Here is a 21,780-nt window from a genome sequence, read left to right as displayed (position 1 = left end):
ACTTCTCGTGGTCTTTTCTGAGGCATTAATCCAAACTTTTTTCGAGGGGTCCAATTTTTACCAGGTAAAGGCGCCCGCAGGCCAATTAAAACGTTTTTTTTAGAATTAGAACCCAAACATACGTCAACACCATGTACACTTCCTTTTTACCCGTAAATAAAGTTCCATGGAAAGCTTTTATGTGTCGCCAAAACCTCCTAAAAGTCCTATGTGTTCATATAACGAAAAACGCTTCTCTTTGAACAACGAATATCAAAAATTAATAACTATCGAGGAAGCTCTGTTTTCCCTGCTAGCACCATTTGCATTTAATCGTTTTGTTGTCACATGTGTGAATGTTCGAAAGTCACACTGACCATTAAAGTCTACTTTGTGCTGAAGGTTAAGTTTTCAGCTTGGATTTGGGGCATGGCCTCAAAACTCAGATAATGTTTTGTTTTTGCCCTGAAAGGTAATATCAAGATGATGATTTGTGGTGTTCAAAAAACACGGTATTGCCCTTTTCACATAATAATTTCAACCCAATATCTTGTTCCTTAGTAACACGTCGAGGCACATTTTTGTGGGTCCCACCAAACCGTACTGGGGAACACCTCAATTTAAACAATGCGTTAATCAAAATATTTGATCCGCAAATTTAAAATAATCCAAATCCTCGAATATGGTTTGCCAATTTAGCGTAATACAATTTGCAAGTTGATTAAATACGTCTTCGTACCACAAGTGTTAATTGTTGGAATAAAGGTTTAAGTCTTCGCACAAACACGAAACGGATTAAATCAATGCCAAGCACGGTTTCAGTTTATTTTATTTTCTGGCAAGGTTGGCTATATAATGTTGGTTTTTCAAAAAAAAAAAAAAAACATTTTATCAGGCAAAGTATGTCAATCAAACGAATGCTGATCTCAGCAAAATACAAATTGTTTCGTGACTTAAATAATCGGTAACTTGATGTAAGTCAAGCGCTTTGATGTAAGTGACTTATGTCACGTCCCGTCCTTGTGGCTCAATTCAAGTTTCAGAAACGCTCGGATTACAATTGAAACTTTCTTGAAAATGAAAACGGAAAATTTTCTAACACCACACCTCACGTCAGACCCACATTTAGCAAATTTTCCCTAAGTGGCGCAATAAACACTTTACCGTTTACCCATTTAAGGAACTTGGCCGAATGGTCTGGCGCGCCTGACCCATATACAGACATAAAAAAAAACTTGATCGGGATTCGTCCCCGGGAGTGTCCTGGGTTCGAAGCCCGTGAAAAAAACAAAAAAACAATATATATCTGAAAAGAATCACGCTTAGGGCCATTAGGCTATTGAGCCGGGGTAAGGTATTAGCATTTAAAATTCAATAAAACCAGCGATGTAACTTAGTTTCTAATGTAAAATTTTCAAAAACTTACATTTTAATCCTATCCTTTTTTAGCTGCTAAATAAATAGTCCGTGTTTTGCGCAACCTATCACAAAAGTGTGGACTGCCGTGAGGTATATGGTGTTAGTATAGTAGCTCGACCATTGCAAAGACTTTCAGCTTGTGCAGAACAAATGTAATAAAACAACGCAATATGGGTAAAAAAAGTTTATTAAAAAGAATAAATATTCATTACAGGTTTCAAACACAGTAATAAAAAAAGACGAAGATTTTTTTGCTTAGGCTATTGGCAGGTGTTTTTGCTTTTCAATTGGTAACACCGACAGTCGATGGGAAGAACTGCAAAAATAGTTTCATTTGTGGATCTGTCAATAAATTTATGTTCAAAGAAAATAGATTCGGCACGAAATTTCTTTTTCTTCAATCCCTTGCCAGTGCATTTCTTAGGACACACTACAACGTCCGCGGTGCTTGGATCAAGATTTTTGCATTCCAGTGTGCCGACGATTTTTTTCACAGACGCTTCAATACATTTTGAAGGTTTCTTTGTTAGGTTGACAAAACAGCCATACGGTTCTTCCATCAGAATTCTAAAGACAATACATATGTGAGTTACCAAACAGCGCTTGGTGTAGAAATATTGTAGAACTGGTGTGTTACTAAAACGGCACTGGCAAACGGATTTTTTCAAACGCCCCTCGTTCAACGCTAAAAATGCTTATTAACTTACATTAATCAAATTTAGCTTGAGTAGCAAGGCTTTATGCTAAACTCCAAAAAACGAAATTACAGTTAACCTAAATCTTGTCGTAACACTGTCTAATGACATGCGCTGTTTGTGAAAAATGCCTTGTCGGAACATTTCAAGGAGTATCATACCAATGACTTACATTTGTCTGATATAGGCTAATTAGCATTAACAACACTTACGTTCGGACTTTTGAATCAGCATATTTCAGAACCTGCTTGGTAAAGTCTTTCTTCCCTTCCACGCTGAAAAATGTCGCACAAAGAAAACACACGAGAACCACCTAGTCAAAAGAAAAATTAGACAATTCAATATGTTAACAACGAATAGAGATCAAATAAAAATAGTAACCACAAGATGTCAGAACAGTGCAGTAACATTTTAGACCTATTAGTAGACTAGCCTGCGTCAACAGCTCATGTTTCTTACCATAATTGTAATCTTCATATTGGTTTTCTTTTTCGTAATGTCACAAAGAGAGATGTCTTGGATGCCTGGATATTTTTACTTCGATATGATGAGCTAAGTCTGATGCCTTCATGTCGATGTCCACCCCCTTTTGTAGTGAAAATGTCGGAATTTTTCAGCAACATAGCAACACACAACCGATACAGGTATACAGGGAAACGGCACAGCGGCCAGCAGCAGAAACGAATTCGAAACAAATTGCTGCTAGATTTATGCTGCGCATATTTTGTGTAGGCCCCGTTTTATTCAAACAACAGGTTTCTGTTAGCAAGGGCCTGGTCAGGATTTAAGCAAACGTAAGAAAAAAATCCGCAGGCGCATAATTACACAAGATCGCAGATAATGAGAACGCCACTACACAAAAATCACCCTCATTGTGGTGATATAAATATTGGTTGGCAACTGGCCATTTGAGAAAATTGTGTAGTTTAAAGGAAGACCCATATAAGGAGTTACAAACCGTAACTAGTGAAGTTAATCTACGTGCGTGAGTGACATTTTTGTCGATGAGTAAGTTTGTGTAAAATCCGGGAAAGGGGCTTCTTTGCAAAAAAACTCAAGTCGGAGCTATAGCTTATAAGCATCCTGTTGGATACATTCTACAATTTTCCGAAAAATAGCAACAGAGTTTGTAAACACACCTTTGGCCCTAAGTCACATTTTTGAATCCAACTTCTAAAAACTAGAACTCAAGAACCCAAAGTAAATTTCATCGTGGACAAAACGGCAAACAAAAAAATAATTCTGCATTTACGCCTATAAAATAGCTCACATAGAAGCGTTTACACAATAAACCACAAGAGGATCGTAAGTGTGAATAAACTGAACACCTAACTTAGTAGTTATCATTTTTTAGTTTGTTAGATAGCAGGTTACCCAAAATCAGTAATAAATTATTCGATTATAATTTGCGTGGTGAAACACAGTGATTGGGTCATCGTTTGGTTGCATACGGAGAAGCGAATAAAGGTTTTCTTTAGTTTTTGTTTGATTTATTCCGAAAGAACATTCGCCATTTGTAATGGACTGCACGCACATATTTGCCGTTTTACTGTATTCCAAACAAACAAACAAAAATGCTACAAGTGAAAACACATATTAGAGTGATTTAGATTTTAGGCAACGCAACTGTACTTCATATAATTTAAGCGTATATGTACACAATTACATGATATCGGTATCCATGAAGGAAAGTATGTATGTGTTAAAACGTAATCCCTTTTGCAAATTTTCTGCTGGCACCCTAAGTCATACTCGCATTTGCATATACACGCAATGCTTTTTATTATTGTAGATCAACTTAAGGGTATCGTTTACTTGGACAAAACCAGGTATAGTTTCTTCTGAAGCAAGTGGTTGCAAATGAGGTTGGCCCCGCTATTAACTTCTCGAATATCGCAACTGAACAAACTTTATGCGCCTTTTGCCCTTCCGCCGTGACTCATCATTCAGGACGCGATAAGCTTGCGACCCACGCAAGAAGCAACGTGATGACGGTATCCCGTGCGACAACAAACTGCAAATGTGTATTGGTAGATGACGTTATCTACGTAGACAGTAGGTGATATTGAGCCTAATACATAACAGCACAAGGGTTTGACAAACAGCCGGGGGAGGGGGGGGGCACAAATGTGAAAACAAACTGGTTCAAAATTTTTACATCATCGATGTACCGAAAGGATACATGTGGTTTTGAAAGGTTTTAGGATAATTTTAGTTGTTCAAAAACAACGTTAATTGCTGCTCGCAGCAAGAATGTGTGATAGGTTTGTAAGTTTAGTCCCCACTTAGCCTACATGCAAAGACAAACAATTATGGGTAAAACAGACTGCTCGCAACATGTATACGAATTCAACAACTGTATGTATTCCTATTTTCTTCATAAGGCTTCGCAAAGTTGTTTTATAAGATACGCGCCAATCTGTTTTCCACGTGTCTAACTAAAGGTAACTCGAATTGTGTTTCAACTAGTTTTTGGGCCATTGATCCGTGTATTGTGGTTGCAAATCTTATGGAAGACTGCCGCAGGGAGTAGATTAGCAGAAGTAATTAATCAGAGTTGATTTGTTTATCGACGTAAAGCCAAATCCTTATTGCCACCACAATAACCCTTGTTTGCATGAACAACACAGCGACATCCGTCCTTGTTTATTTGCTCTTTAAATCTGGTGCTGCACCAAATCCGGCGAACAATTAACAGTCGAGGAGCTTATACCTGGTAATTACAAAGCCTCGTGTGGGAGGTGCTGCTCGGGATCAATAAAACATACAGACCGGCACGGGTTCTTCCGGCTTGGACGACTCGCCGCTTTGTAATTATCGCCGAGCGCGCGAGCACTTACTTCACTGCTCGACGGTAATTTGCACGTACCTCCGAAACGCTTTGGTGCTGCTTAAATGTGCGGTGAACGAAAGGTTCCACTTTGCTTAGTTCTTTCTAGTGGGTATGAGGTTAGACCATAAGAGACCGTAAAAGGTGGGAATATTGGAAAATTTTGCATCAAACATATCTCGATGTGTGTGAAAGTTTTAAATGTTGAAGCTCTGACGTAGTGTGGTTTTGGTTGCGGGAGTGGTGCTAGGCGTGGTGTTCGAATACTGGTTGTTAGCAGTTAATGAAATTTCTATTTTGCCAAAAATGACAGTACGCAAATTTCGGATCTATTTTTGTACAGTATCTGATTGCAACCAGTCAAGCAAAAATAATCGAAAGACTAATTTTAAATCGTTTTATGGAAAGTGTGAGCGTTTGGCGAACAAAAAAACAGTATTATTCTGCTGCAGGTTAACGCGTTGGTTGGCTGGTTTTTACAACAGTCCTCACGTAGGATACTTAGTCAGGTTTTTATTGTTCGGTAGGTATGACGTTATGTTTCATTTTCCCCTCTAAATGCCAGTGCGGAACAGATGCCTGATTATAAAGTTTACGGATACCTGCACAGGTTTACTGTTGTCCCCTGCCCGACTCCTTATCAGCAGATAATTCCCCAATTGCTCAGGGCGAGTTTACCAAGCAGCGAACATTTTTGCAGCTCACGTCACGGAAAGTCGTTTCGAGATTAGGGGCCGAATCGCCCGGCTTAGCTGTCAATCAAATTCCGTTGCAACATAAAGTACCTCGAGGTTTTTTGAGCTCCAAGCACGGAGAGAGTTTATTATTAGACGCCGCGCAGGTACAAGGCGGCCGCTGCGCAGCGTAGGTTGACATTTTGCCGGAATTGTTTGCTGTGAACCCAGAAAACTTGAGCCGGCACACAGAGAAATCGATTGTGTGAAAGAGTGCACGGAGTTCACGCAGCAGTTGTCCGTTTTTAAGATGTTAGAGCCCAGGGTTTTGAAAGTTCATGTATAATTCAACTTCAAATCATAGTACGCCAGGCCTATAAAAAGCGTTCAGGGCTGATCCAAGTATGTATATGTTTTCATCTTAGAACTGGAACCACCATCAGAGAGTTGGGACAAAATAAAGAGGTTACAGCAAAAGTGTTGACAACCGATGTTGTGAGCATCAGTGCAAACTGTTGCGGTTTTGTACAAACTTATTGTCAAGTCTGTATGTAGTACTTTTTGATGGCAGTGTCTAGTGTTTTTTTATGTTCCTTTATTTGGTGGAAAATTGTTGCGTTTTTCTTCCTTTTCCTAGAGAAGTTTTCCATTATTTGCTGGAATGAAACCATTGAGTTAAGGAACTAATTTTGGTGGTTAAAAATAAACTATCAGGGCATTATGTATTAAAATAAACACTGTTGCGATATTAGGGCGTTGTTTGTTACTTTGCATAACAACGGTTGTTAAAAAGTCAACAAAGGTTATATTGGGTGTCTTCACTCCTGAACGACCCTTATATGCAAAACAGATGTTACGATACGAGCAATACCTTATTTGGAAACACATTTCGCAAGGATAGCAGCTCGACAGCGGTTTTCGCACAAATGCAATTAATAGAAGAAACGTAACAAATATTAGGCCTACCTTTGCATAAATAGATCACACTGGCCCTGTTTACGTTCAAAATCGATAACCAGCAGCAAAGCGTTACGCAACATATACATCGAGGGGGGAATAATTATTATTTTAAAATAACGGTTAGTGTTGATACAAAGTGCTGTAATGACAACACATAAGAAATTTGTAAAATTTGCATGGTGTAGTCCACTTTTGTTTAGTGATTACTAAACTTGATCTACTTGCTACTGTTTGAATGCAAAATCAGTATATGGATTAAGACAAACATATACCCATATGTAAAACTGAAGTTAAAAACCACGAATTTATAAGATTAGGGAATGAGTTACAGTAGGCCTTTGCTGTACCAGCACTGGCGTTTTACTGTTTTACCAGGAAATACGGTTTTACAAAAATAAGTTATCAAAAACCTGGATAAATGATTAATGGTTTATTTTTTGGGAGTAGTGATTAAAAACACTTGGCTAGTTCAAGTCATCATTTTGGAACCAATAGAGGCCAACGGGTCAAAATCACTGGGATTAGATAAATTTACCACAAGAATGATGCAGATTTTCTGGACGTTGTATAAATTGTCATAAATCTCTTTAAATAAACAGTTTCCCAAACAATTTTCGGACATAGTTTGTTGTAAATGTAATGAAACAATTAAAGCATCGTTACAGAAAATGATGTATTTTTGTTGACGCTTTCCGGAATTTGGGGCATATATAAAAAACTCCGCAACTATTTTTACGCGACGCACATCGACGCCCCAAGCTCTTGTCACATGATCTGGAAAAATATTTATCGCCCTGTATAAAAAGATTCGGTTACCATAGCTGTCCCATTTGTGACGGAACAAGCGTAATTTGTGTAAAGCGCACCTTTGTCTGACTGACGTAACCTATAGGTCATAAAGTGCACCCTTTCGTGAATCTACAATGCGCTATTGTAAAGGGGTGAAAGGGATTTAGATGAGACAATGAGATTGTGAAAGCTGGTGGCTTGTTGGGTCAAAAGAGTGCAGGTTTAACCGCTGAATCGATAGCTAGCTTTCACGCCTATTTTATAAATATAGAATGAAAACCAGCTGTGCGCCTCTTTCAACATTCTTTCCACTGTGTTTTCTATTCTGCATCTAACGAGATTACAACTTTTGATCTGGCCAGAGAAGTCATATTTTTTTGAATCTTATTTAAAGTTATGGCATTGACAGGTTTTTACTCCATTTCATTCACCGATTTGCTTATACGATCCTATAACGGAAATATTTACCAATTGCAACGTTTGTCAAAGTAAATGAACACATGGGTTTTATTTTATACTTGCGAGGGTCTTAAAAAGTACAGATCACGGAAAATTATTCAAACTAGTTGATAAACATTTTGGGGCTGCATAACAACTCGTTAAGAACATGAACGTGTCATTAACTTAATGAAGCTTCCATGTCTCTTTGCAACGGTCTATGGCATTTCCTAGTCGATTTCATAACACGATTTCAGGTCACCGTCCGTACAATACTTGTCCAAAAAACAACCACGTCAATAATTTGGTTTAAATCGAAAGCAAATTAGATAAAAGATCCACGTTTTAGGCGTTTCACATCGGATAAAAAGCGTATAAAAATGTTTGAACGAGATGCTGAAGGATAAAATTCAGGGTGGTCTGTTGTGTACGTGCCAGACTCGAAAGTTGTACGATATCAGTACGAAGTTGAACCTTGAAAATGCGTTTTGGAGCAAGAAAAGCAATAATTCAGAAACGTGATCTTGAGTGTAAATGACGTATTTAGACGGCCATTAGCGAGCTGGGTAGTCATTATAATGTATTGACCCAAACGGTGTTTAAAAAAACACGCTATATTTGAAAATCTTTCAATCTGATTATGTTTTGTGAGATTATTGCCTAAAAAGGAGTTTTGCTTCACGAGCTAAATCAAACCACGAAAATGCTGTTTTATGTTTTTACCCGCAAAACTAAAGGTATTGCGCTTATCGATTCTTGTTGCTGTTGCCTTCAAACGCAATAAGAACAAGGAACACGGATATTAAAGTTTTAAATTTTGTCGCAAGGTATAGTTGCTGGATGAGTACGCATTTTCAGATCATGTGACAAGACACGCTTTGGGTTAATGATGACAACAAACAACGATCAATTTAAAGTTAAGTTTTGCTTAAAGCAGTTTGTTTTGACCGCACGTCGGAGATCGAGACAGTTTAGCAGTAATACACATAGATCTCGTCTTCACAGACAGGTTTGGTGAATACAAAGCTGTTTGTTACATTAATTACCAACTCAACCTTTAATCGGTAAGCGCTTCAAGCATTTTTCAAGATAGTAGGAAAAAGACCAACAAAATTTATCATCAACTGTTTGTAATTCAGAAAACATGAATCAGTTATTATATATCTGCTGTAGACAAACACATGCATGATTGAGTTTCTAACTTGTTTGGGGGTTACCGAGTTGATTTGCTATTTTAACAGCTGCAACTAGTCATCGTTTGTGCCCCCCAAAGTAACCCACAAAACCGATGGGTACAGCTTACCAATATAGAACCTGTTGAAAACGCCTTGCTGATACTTGTATGTAGGGGAAGGGAACGTAAATGACATAAAGGGTAAGCGCAAAAAACAACTTTGTGATAGACAAGTCGCAGGTTCAAATCCCACTGCAAACTAATATGTTTTACACAGTGTCTGCGCTACGATGCCTTTCAATACCGACCCTGACTACATAGTGCGCCTTTCACAGACCTGGTACTATATTGTAATACCGATGTGTAGCCTAAAAGTTGAAATTTTAATGTCGACAAATGGATATATCGCACCCTAAAAATGATTACCACCAGAACAAAGCTTCTAACTCTACAATGCGAAGTGAACATGTATAATTAAAAATGATTAAAGGTAAAACAGGCAAACACCTAAAATAACTTTTTTAGGACGCTAACGTGGTGACAATATCTATTCCTAGAGGCTCTCAAGACCTTATAGGTAGGTCCTCAGCTCAATGGCAGTTGTTGACGGTTGTCAAGGCTCATGCGTCACTGTCCGTTTGATCACGTGCAAATGATCCGCTCGGATAAGATGCCAATCGCGTGAAACTCAGATCAAACAGAGAAATCGCAACCCAGTTTTCGTTGCATTTTTTGCAGAACACTAACGAACTTTTCATCGAGGCTCTGCAAAGCTACTTTGGCAGTCCAAGTCTAGGACATGATTGTAAAGAAAAAGCGCTGTTGATGTGTTAAAGGGCAAATAGCGTATTGAAGAGTTCTGAAATTGTAGAAGATAATTTACAAACCCCAGATTAGGAGTATAAATAAATACACAGCTGGGCGAGGTGGGTTAAGTAGTCAAGTACGTGCAGGCAACACGTTCACAAGTATACATGTTTTCCTGTGTCATATCTAAGAGCTAACAAAGGCCCCCTTGCTAAACAAAGACAACTGCACGTTGTCAAATATTGAAACTGATAACGAAACCACAAATGTTGAACAAGCTGTTACAATACAGACAGACGACAAGCAAGGCTGTGAATTTGTGTTTGAGAAATGAACAAAGAACGAATTGAATTTATGGGAACTAAGGCCATGCACAGTGTGTTCAATTGTGCAACGCTGTGAAAGTTAGTTTACTCGGCGCTAGACGACAAACAGACACAGTCATTCGACATACATACGTGACCTTGTAGTTCCCAGTCGTGTGTTCTGCGATGCCTATAACCACCTGTGACCTGGCGGGGCATAGAAAAAAGGCGAAAGGGCGGTTTAAAGCGCCAAAAACCAGCATTGTTGATTTAATGGAGAGGCTTTCGAGACTGGGTCGAATACGGCTATGGGTACTTTGTCTATGACTAGAGCAGACTCGGAAAGGGGAAAGGGAACATAAGGGTTAGATTGTCATCGTCTTGGCCCGAGTTAAAAGTGGCGACTTGAATTTTCGAGGGTTAGGTTAACTGCGGGGGCGTATAGTACGGGAAAACATTGCGCGATTTTGAGACTTGTAGTGACCCTGGCTTAAATACGAAACACGCACAGGCTTTTACTTGCGTTTTTGAACTTGGGTTTGTGGATAGGTGCAGAAAAATATTGTCTAGGAGTGTAGGTCACGATGCAGTTTAAAAGTTTGATAAGGTTGGAGCAATTCAAAGTAACTTAGATTTTTGTTTTAACATTCGAAAGTTTCCATCTATTTTTATATTTGCACAACTTTTAAGCTACGCCATTTTCATGTATATGCGAAAGTTGTGGGTTTGTCTATGTTAGGTTAGTTCTCATTCAGAGATTGTGTCGCAGAGGAGCAAAATTGGGAAACAAACTGTAGTTTTGCAAGTAGGATCCACAAAAGATAAGATAGTTACAAAAACATTCTGGACAGGTTGCGTTTCAGAAAGTAGAAACTGAAGCTCTTGCTTTGATAAGAAGAGCTCAAATTTATAAAAGATTTTACTTTCATCCAGCATCCGTTAGTAAGGAGAAAAGATACGGCGCCAGTCACACAATACTTTCAAAACTAGGTCCCGGCACTCATGTTATTTCAAAGGTATGATGTCCAGTTTGTCGAAGTTTTTTCAGTATTGAAAGGTTTCAGGATAGACAGGAGTTGAAAATGCTAAATGATTTTCCTAAAAACTGGATGATTTTAGTAATTTGAAAAGTTTTAATCAATAGTTTTGTTGAACGTAAGTTTTCGAGATGGCTTTGTTGAATTTAAGTAAAATCCTGACTGGTTGCGTTAAACTGAAATCGTCAGCAAAGAACATATTGTCAGTATTAAATCTGATTTACAATTAACATAAGATATACAATTAACAGTGTTTTTCATTCACTATAGTGTTTCACTATAACGAATTTTTCATTCACTATAGTGCCGAACAATTAGAATCTGCTTATACTGCTATAAGACTTATTTTCGTCAAACACGTATATTCCAAGTGGAAACGGCAAAACAATCAAATGATGTTTAAATCGACTTCAACAAACCGAATACGGTTGATGGTGGTTGGGGAGGAGAGGGTCGGAAAATCCGGTAAGTCAATTTGATTTTACGTGAACTATGTGGCACGAGATAGCAAGTGACCTTCGCGACACGGGGTCATGACCTTGGGTTGCTGTTTTGTCACGAGGTTACCTCCCAAAAAGTTTATAAACCTGTGGGGTCGGAAATTCATTTAATCAAATGCTATGTTTGAAAACATGCGGTTTTGGTCAAGCGAATATTTTCAGGAAGGGCTCTTAGTCCAACATTGTGCAGTGATTTGTCTGATGGCATAGCTTATCCGCGTTGGTAGAAGCAATTCTAGGAAATGTGCCATAAACATTGTGCAAAAAAACAGAAAAAAATGTCAACCAATTACCCAAAAAATTTTCGCATCGTTTTTAAGCCACAAATTGTATTCAATTTTCCCCTATAGTAAGATATTTAGCAACCATGTGGCAGCTAAAAGATGGGGTAGCAAAAGGTTTATATAAACACACATGCGATGAGCTAAACCTGCCCCAAACAACTCATTTTCAAAAAACTATTATTCATGAATAATTATAAAAACGCTATTTTTGGAACGCTTGCCTCGGTTTTGCCTGCAAAAGGAGAAAATAGTTCAAAAATGTTTTAAAAATTTCCCTGTAAACACAGTAGCCCTAATCTTTAAAACAATTCGTGTTTTAAGTGGTGCCGATTCACTCGGTGGCTTTCCACCCTATTATACATGACCACCGAGCTGTTAGTAGCACAATTACCGATTTAGCCCAACACCACTTTATAGCCTAAAGACAATTTTGTGTAGAGCACACAACAAACAAAAAACTAAATATGAGTGATGACTGTTTGAAGAACCGATCACCGAATGTGTTTTGCATTCTTACAATAAAAGGTCAAGACTTTTAGAAACTCGATTTTGGGTCACATATAGCAGAGCAATAAATTTCCGATTGTAATCAATTTAAAATCGAATACATTCCCACTAACTGCGTTGAACCTGATCTATTTTTGTACGATGTTGTCAATTTGGAAAGGTCAAGTTTTATTGTGTTAGTGAAATCCATCTACAATATTTTGTTACCTAAAAACGTATTTTTTTAAAAACGTTAAAATCGAACACGTTCGTATAATCGCGTTGTATTGTACCTAGTATATTTTTGTACCATGGTGTCATATTCGACAGTATCTGTTACCGAAAAAGTATTTACAAATTATTTTTTCCGGAACGTGTTTAACATTGTTATTCATTTACAAATTTTTTCACTCGTTTACCATAATAAAATATAAGCGTTAAGGAAAATCTTTTTTTAATAGAAAGCTCCCAAAGAATGCTTACGGTCTGCTGACTACATTGCAAATAAAACTCATGGATTTCAATTGCTTTATTAACAGAGCAGCTGCTTTATAATGTAAAGTCGTAAAACGATCAATCTTCAATTTCTCGAATCCTGACATCGATGTCCACAATTCGTATTCGTCAATCAAATATATAAAAGACGCCACATACAACTTAAGGCTTTGATTTGAATGTTTGACCGTAAGCGCTGGAAAAACGAAAAGTAAATATTTTGTCAAATTCTTGGCCTTGATTTACGAGGGGGGCTCACCGAAAACTAACTGATCAAAGGTAGCCACTATTTGGGTGGCCAGTTAATCACTGTGACGCGATACCGCGGTCCATTATGACGTGTTTGCTTACGTCACTTTGGCCAATCCATCGTGGCTAGGTTCGTTTGCTTTCAACGATCGCCAAACGTACTTTGGCCATCGTTTTCCAGTAATGTCGAAAAACAAACAATAAAAACGAGTTAAACATCTTGCATTTCGGGTTAAGTTACCACACAGTGTGTTTCACTGTTGATGAGTATTTGCCGAAACGTTAGAGAAAAAAAAGCATGTCGCTTTTTTCGTCTATTTGGGCCGTTATTTTCACCATTAAACTTATGAACAGATCCGTATGTAGTGTTCCAAAGTGCGTTTTTATTCTGATAAATTCATGCCCAGAAGGTGTAATGACTGTCCGTAGATTGAACCCATTTACGTGTTTTTCCAATGCGACCAATTGTAAACCCGAATTGCTGAAAAATTGGCAAAACAAAAAGAAAAAAAAACGTTTTTTGTCGATATTTTTTTTAATACCTTGCAACAAAATTGAACGCATTTAAAAGTGCGGTGAAACTATGAGAAAAAACTACGACCATCTTGACGCAACGTCGTTGGTCAATTCCACAACCCGCTTAGCAAATAACTTCACCCACAAAAAAGATAACCAAGTACCTTTTTCAACTATCCATGAACATACAATACTGGCAATCCAGTTTTTAAGTTCCCGGTGTACCTCAATGGCAGTGCTTGGTTGTGACAATTCCTTTTGCCGTACGTGACGGTCCGTGAAAAATCCGGCCCGCAATGTTTAATCTGTTGTTTTCGCGCCTTATACTGCGTTTTTGGAGGTATCACTGTGACGTCATAGTCCCAGGAACAATGGGATCGTTTCGAAAAGTTTGAAAGCTGTGACGCGTGTTCGTCTTGATTTTTGTTTGAATTTGGAAGTCAATTTATTGTTCGCCAAAATTCCATTGATTCACCCGAAAAACATTCGTTCCTACATGTTCAGCTGTAAACATAAGCGCTTACTGTGCGCAGCAGCTAAACAGTTTGTTGTTTACTTAGTTCAGTGGTTCCCAAACTATGGTACGCGTACCACTAGTGGTACGCGAAGGTCTCCAAGGTGGTACGCGAGCAACCTATTAAGTTCACACCAAACGATCGCAAATGATCTTCTAGTGATTATCGTAAGCAATATTTTAATTCACACAGGTTACGTAGAGCGTGAAATTTCCTACTAAATTCTAATTCCTTGGTGTATTGACGCATTGAACTGTTAAGCAGGGTTTCATTGTGACGAAATAGGTTTATTATGACGTAATGAATCTGTTATTACGACGTAATAAGTCCACTAGTTGTGTTGACAGTAGCACTGTAGCGAAGACGGTAAAAGTTTGACTAATTTTTGTTTAATATTTACGAGCCTTTGGTTACTAAAGGCTAAAGTTGCTAAGGTAAAGTTAGTTAGTAAAGTTTAGTAACATTTTTATTCACAAAATTCTAACAATTATTGTAGGTGGTACGAAAACGCTGCATGAACCAAAAAATGGTACGCGAGTAGATAAAGTTTGGGAACCACTGACCTAGTTGGTTTGGCAATAATATTTTTTTTCTGTTTCAGCACTGGTGGTGAAATACCTGACTGGAAGGTTCATTTGGGAATATCAGTCGGATGACGGTAAGATATACTTTGTTCTATAATCTATTTGGTATATATATTGGTTTTGCTTTAGACTGCTTTAAGTGTCCAATTTCGTTTTTAAACCAAGAGTCACATCCCTTTATAATTACATTTATGTATGTATATATACTAGAGATAATATTCGGTTTACCGAATTTATTCGGCCGAATCGGTCATTTTTGCAAAGATTCGGTTTCGGCCGAATAATTTGTTGCGATTCGGCCGAAACCGAATCTTTTACGAACACAAACTTAAAGCGTTAAACGTGTCTTTTCTGATTATTAAGGTACCACGCAATTTTGCACAAACATAACGAAAATCGCGTCAATGTTGATCTTTTTCAACACATTATCGTTTTTCCCACTGTAATAAAAAAAATATCGATTCATTGGCAGGTTGCCAATCATGCTTGAGGCAATTTTAAACCCCATAGAACTGAAATGAGAACGAAACACAACTTTCCTGCACTAGTTGCCTGGTAGATAAACATTTTTTCGTGTCAAACGCGTAGCGTACGACTTCGCGTGACGTCATAAATGATTCGGTTGATTCGGCCGAATTTATTCGGCAAAACCACCGAATATTCGGTTTCGGCCGAATCGAAATTTAGCCGATTCGGTACATCACTAATATATACCACATTTACACAGCCAAAATCACACCAAGCAAACCAGACACTCTGTTAGGTTTTTGTGTGGAGGTTCCCCATTTGCACCACTGTAGCAATTTGGATGTTTCAAATCAAGCACAAAATTGGGCATCTAAAACAACCTAGCCTGTAACAAAGTCAAAAGCAAAATTCAGTCTATCAACACAAAACACACGTCTGCCCCTTACTTAAAAACGACTTTTATATGAAACATTAAGTTGATACAATGTAGGCTACGGTTGGTTTTGAAGTATAGTGCTGCGCCCTGTTGTCAAAAGACATTTATAAAACCAGTGTAGGCAATGTTTTACTCAAGTCCATTTGTGCCCACTTCAAAATTCTAGTTGCTGTCAAAACACGAAAATAGATGGCACTTTGCAATATCGTGATGTGGTGGGTTTGCTCCATGCCGTCTGGCATAAATACAAATTGCGTTATCGCAAGCCGGATTACCTTATCGGCTCATCTTGAAGCTAGAAACCGTTTCACTTTGTTTGCTAAACCTTTGTAAACGAAGGGTACGGGACACGCACTGTAAACCGTAATTACAGAGCGCACGCTTGCCATTTCAAGAAATATTTTAAACACAGACATTTCAATATCATCGAAAAGCAAAATTGTTAGGTATGAAGGATTTTAGGCAACATATTACTGTCGAAACAAGAAAGCCTAAATGTTAATGGAGTTTGAAACGGTTTGGGAAATGTAATTTTACGTGTTGAAATTTGAAGGGATGTATTTGAACAGATTCGTTGACCAATGTGCATTGTGAATTACAACTTCTAATGAACTTTCACCCGTTGTAAAGTAGGCACATTCAAACTTTTAAGGCGTTTCAACTATGCGATAGACGCTCAACCAATGTACCATATTTGTCGTTGTGTAAAGCCCCTTGAATTAAGGTGATGTGTCAACATGCTATGCCATTTACACAACAAGAAGCCAGAACAGTGTTCTGTCACAGGCAGCCATGCATGTATAATGGGCCCGTAGGGCGCGTAGGGATTCGTGGATCCTCTGCTAAGAAACCGCGCACCTTGCTGGTGTGTTGACTCAAACTTTTGCTAACTTGCAAATCCATCCATCCCGTTTTTAGCTTTCCCCGGCCCTTCGTGTCGCTACCAAAAAGAAGCTTCAGTGGTAGGCTTTTGGGCAGGTAAAGTATGTCTGGGGCTCACCAATGGCGTCCGTTCGGTTGAAGCAAAACCAGATTGACTTAGAGCTGTGTACGATAAGAGTGGAGCCTGATGGTCCGTTCCTGATAACAGGCTGGAGAATTGTGGACAAATTGATTTTCTATTGTCGCCTAGGATCTTGTTTGTGTTCGTCAAACTATCAAACTTCGATAAATGGGACGCCCTGGTCAGCCCACGTATATAAAAGTAATATTACCGAGGTTGCATTTTGGAAAAACGAGAGCCTGAACTCTGATCGCAAACTCTGACAAAAAGTTTACAATGAAAGACGAAATTCTACATCAAACGGGACCTTTCAAGGAAAATCAACAATTTTTAGTTCATCACCACGATAAACAGAACTTTTGTGATGGAACAATTTTGGCTCCCGCCCTAATGACAGCAGAGCAAACAACGATGGAGTCCACAAATAACTTAGCTAGGCTGTTTGTGGCCATTGGTGTGTGTTTTGTGGGGTGTGCTTGTGTATACCGACTCCTGATAGGACTGACCCATGTCCATATGTTCCCGAGCTGTTTGTAAAAAAGCGAGGTTTATTGTGAGTATTCTCGACCACTCACGGCTGTGCACATTTTAATGAATTACTCTTCAAACATAACTGTTTCCACACTAAATACTATAAAATACTTCTGGTGTCACCAAGTCAGCACCAGAAAGTGTATTTAAAATGATAACATTTACTTAGAAAGGTAAAGTCTAAATACTCTAAAACATTAACCGAAAGAACGTGTTTAAAAATGATTTTGATTTGTCCCATAAGACAAACACATTTGAGCAATCGAATAAAAGTCCACAGAATTGGAATTTCTCATAATCTTTTCATTTTGAAGTTAAACCGCGGCTAAAAATGATGGCAAGGCGTTTTCACAACATTCGGCTTTCACCGTGCGCGGCCGGTCAATGGCCCGTGAAATTGGTTAAAGCCACATCAACCGAAACAAATTTACAGGCAGCAGAAAGCCTCAATCAAACAAACAATTTCAAATCGTATTTCGCCCGGTGTAACATTCCCGTACCGCGAAACTCAAAAAAAGACAACCCCGTGCTTCAGGCTTAAAAGATAAGCCTTGCGGCAAGGTTTTAGATCCTTGGATTTACCTATATAACCCATGTGTACTTATGGCGTAGCAACGGCGCATGACCAAGTCTGTATAGCCACTATGCAGTTTAGTAGACATGCGATTTGCCTAAAGTGAACTTCTGGACCGATTTATAATGACAACAGTGGGAAAACACACTTTGCGTCGAGTGTAAACTTTAAAAGTATTTTGCAGTGCTTTGTAATTACGACGTTTACAAATGAGCGTAGCATCTCGCGTATGTAATTACACACCATTGTAAACATTCCTCCTCCGACTTCAATTGCGGTGGCTGCAACATGCTGCAATTTTAAACATGATAACCATGGTAACCGTTGTTTCAGATTGGAAGTACGAGTACCAAACAATCATTGACGGAGAACTGGTTTTCATGGAAATAATCGACTCACTGACAATGGTAAGCACGCAAATCTTAAATTGGCGGTGCTAAAGAGTTCACGGCGTGACATTACATACGAAGTGAATGCAAGTACAAATAGCCATTTCAAAAACAACCCAAATGGACTTTATCGCAAGAATTTGTGTACTGTGGCACCCTTAACGTAAATTCCACGTACTCAAGCCCTCGGACATCCGAATAACAGATCACAGGTTACGTTCCGAGAAACGGTGCTGGTGTTATCCTTTTTAGACGACTTTCATTTGACCAGCAAAACCTGTGGGTTCAAACGACCGACTGCACCTCATTAGGATTATGCGGTCGATTGCAAATCTACGGCAGAACATACATAGTGCACTACAATTTCTCTAATAATATGACACTTAACTCGATAACGCATAAGTTTTTTTCGGTGCCCTTACAAACCGTCTAACAAGGATATGTCTGAAGAGCTGGCAATGCAAACAAATAAACTTAATAACGTGACTTAAGTAATATTATTTTTTTAATTAACTTTGTACAAAAAATTATATACGGATCTGTTTACAAGAAAATGAGAAATAGTATGACTCGAGTAACAAGCTGCGCTTTATCCAAAATTGCGAAAACTCCGAATTTAAATAACTTTATATTTCTCATTAACTTAACACAATATATCGATTTTGTCAGGATGAAGGCCAAATTCGGCGCGCTGAGGGTTTCATCCTCGTGTACGACATCACAAAACCAGGGAGTATGCGAAAAGTTGAAGAAATCAAAAAGCGACTTGAAGCTGTGAGGGTGGGAGCCCGGTTTCTACCACTGGTCATCGTTGGAAACAAGTCCGATTTAGAACACGCAAGATCCATTGACAGAGAAAAGGCCCGCGCGCTCGCTATGAGGCTAGGGGCAGTCGACCACGTTGATTGTTCGGCGTGCGGATCAGAACGTAATATTCGATTCGCCTTTGATGAGATTTGCCGCGAAGTAGCAAATGTTCGACATCGTTCAGCGCAAAAGCGTGAAAGAAGACGAAGTAGCTTAAGTCAGGTCCGACAAGGCTTGAAAATGCTCGTCCATACTGGAAAAACTAAATCAAGCACATCCAGCACCCCCGCAAGCGGCAACAGCAGCCCTATCGGTTCAATAAACGGCCGTTGTACCAACAACAATAACGGACGTAAGTCAGGAAAATATCAACCGTCTTCCCCGTTTTCCTCTCTCGTTTCCCCGCAAGGTTTAAACGATCTTCCCGAGGAGGAATCAGGCAGCATTTTGCGATATCTGTCCGAATGTGACGTTCGCAGAGACCGTGAAAATGATATTCGCGAAAGCCGAGACGATTTTCACAAACGCGCCGCAGCGAGCAGAAGCATGTTCATACACTGAATCAACGCACGCGTATACGTCACCTAATTGTGTTCACATTTCATCAAGTCCATAACTAGTGTTTTACCCCCAATTCAATTTCCGAAAAAAAAACTGTTGGCAACTGTTCACAAATGTCCACAGCCTTTTTTATACCGTGGGAACTGTCACACAACTACTATTAGCCTAAGTTCCACATGGCAATTTTAAAAAATCTCCACCTGCCACTTGCAACACCTGTCCACATACAAATCAAATCTTTTGATTTGATGCCAAGTTTGATCAAAAATATAACACAGAAAAAAGTGTCATAATTGATAATAATAACTTTATAATGGAATGTAGTTGACTGCTAAGAAAGTGTCAAAAACACCCAAAACAAAAGATAGTTTGTTAAAAAAACTAAACCAAAATTTGTCATACTGTTTGTTTTTTGTTTATGGTACTTAATGTGCAAAGCACATGTAAACAACAAGCATGATTTTACAAAATGTACTTCCAATTATTTTAATGTTTTCTCACCTTGTTCCATTGCTCGCAATGTATCTTTCACTGTACTTTGTTCTTTACACCAAAAAGAATAGAAAATCATTGTTTTCGAACAGTGTACGTCCAAATGTGTTTTCAGAATTATTTATCAGATCTTTTCATCAGATTGTTAGGTTTTTCAGGGATGACTAACACTGCAAATCAGTGAGTAATACATTTGCAGTCAAGTATTACACTAGAAACAACCTTTGCTTCAAGGCGAGCCCAGACACAAGTTAAAAACAACAACAATAAAAACAACAATTTTGGCGGGATTTCTGCAACTAGTTTACTTTTTATGATTTCTATGACCAAAGTATTGAAAATAGAGGAAGTATTTTAATTTTCGATGGTTGATAATTTTACACAAGTTCATGGAGTCATTTTGTAGGCTAATTATAAGTTAAATTGTGTCGATCAAATAAAGAAACTGACGCCACATAAAATATAGAAAGTTTTCCATCAGAAGAATCAAACTCAAAAGCTCAGGCGCGAACAGAAACCAAAGCCTGGATTTATTAGATGATTAGTGACAAAAAACTATTTTGTTCGCGTAAACTAAATAGCAGATAAATTATTACTGGAGAAAAAAACAATTGTGCTAGAGGGAGCCATTTTCTGACTTTGAAAAATGTATTGGGCAGGAACTTGGCCGAATGGTCCAGCGCTCCTGACCCATATACAGACACAAAAAATACCTTGATCGGGTTTCGTCCCCGGGAGTGTCCTGGGCTCGAACCCCGTGAAAAAAAGATCAAATGTATCAAAAAACAGAACTAAGGTGCCTTTTCGGCAAATCAGCAGAAATATTTCAAATCAGCAGACATTAGTTAAAGCAACAACAAGACAGATCATGGTTGTTTGGCATTTTCGATGTTCAGGACGAATCCCGATCAGGTTTTTACTCGGAGGTCCCTAAGTTGTTGTTTTTTTGCCTTGTTAACGATAGTTTTATATGTTTGAATATAATATAAGTATATGGTCCCTATTCAGTGGTGGGATTTAGTCGGTTCGCACCGGTTTTAGAGAACCATCTTACGAAAGTTTATGAGATTAGCGAACCGGTCAGCATTACTGGTTGATGTCAATTGACTTTTTGTAACAGAACTGGCTGAGAAATATGACTTTTGTGATAAAACCGGCTGACAAAAAATTTGAATCCCACCACCATAGCGCCGAGTGGGTGGTGGCGGGGAGGGGCCGCTACCTTGGGTTTGTGAAGCACAGTGGCGGCCACCGTGAAAATTTTGGTTTGTTTGTAGCGGTATAGTATGAAACATCGGAAAATCTGAGAAAAATAACGAACGATTTTGCTTTTAAACAAGTGTGCTGGCAAAAAAGCAACAAAAACACTACAACCTGTTTTGGTTAGGGCGTTGTTTATGACACCATTTTTAGCCATTATTGTGCACAATTCGATTATGCTGTTATTAATGGTTATTTTAGGTGATACAAAGCAACAACAACATGACAAAACATTTTTTAACGCTGATAAACCAATGATAAACGTTACAGCAAAGTGTTTCAAATCAATAATATTTCAAAAATTCACTTTTTATGATTTTGATTAACGTTGTATACTATGTTTGTTGGGATTTGAGTTTGAGCTGATGTGGTTGCGCGTATTAGTGACGTCACATGAAATGACGTCATAAGTCCGCCACCTTGTATTTTTGTAAAACTCGGCGCCTATGCCCACCACTGTCCCTATTCCATTTTTGCCAGGGCCTTCATTCAACCTTATTTCGACCAAGCTCTTCGAAAGGGT

The 21,780-nt window shown here is 38.5% G+C and overlaps 2 protein-coding genes across 2 annotated transcripts; one reads left to right on the top strand and one right to left on the bottom strand.

Annotated features, from left to right (window-relative positions):
* Positions 1 to 1,567: 1,567 nt before the first annotated feature.
* On the bottom strand, positions 1,568 to 20,269 carry LOC145212238 (uncharacterized). The gene is made up of 4 exons (XM_080080292.1): positions 20,007 to 20,269; positions 2,553 to 2,679; positions 2,306 to 2,406; positions 1,568 to 1,965 (listed from the first exon to the last, which is right to left on the bottom strand). The coding sequence occupies exons 2-4, from the start codon at positions 2,568 to 2,570 to the stop codon at positions 1,659 to 1,661; spliced, it is 426 nt and encodes a 141-aa protein (XP_079936418.1). The 5' UTR covers positions 2,571 to 2,679; positions 20,007 to 20,269; the 3' UTR covers positions 1,568 to 1,658.
* Positions 11,378 to 20,101, top strand: LOC145212169 (ras-related and estrogen-regulated growth inhibitor-like). Its single transcript, XM_080080212.1, has 4 exons — positions 11,378 to 11,572; positions 14,754 to 14,810; positions 18,082 to 18,155; positions 18,807 to 20,101. The coding sequence occupies exons 1-4, from the start codon at positions 11,500 to 11,502 to the stop codon at positions 19,503 to 19,505; spliced, it is 903 nt and encodes a 300-aa protein (XP_079936338.1). The 5' UTR covers positions 11,378 to 11,499; the 3' UTR covers positions 19,506 to 20,101.
* Positions 20,270 to 21,780: the final 1,511 nt, after the last annotated feature.

Source organism: Phallusia mammillata, chromosome 1, assembly GCF_965637545.1.
Source record: "Phallusia mammillata chromosome 1, kaPhaMamm4.hap1.1, whole genome shotgun sequence".
NCBI lineage: Eukaryota > Metazoa > Chordata > Ascidiacea > Phlebobranchia > Ascidiidae > Phallusia > Phallusia mammillata.
This window is presented reverse-complemented; position numbering and strand designations above follow the sequence as displayed.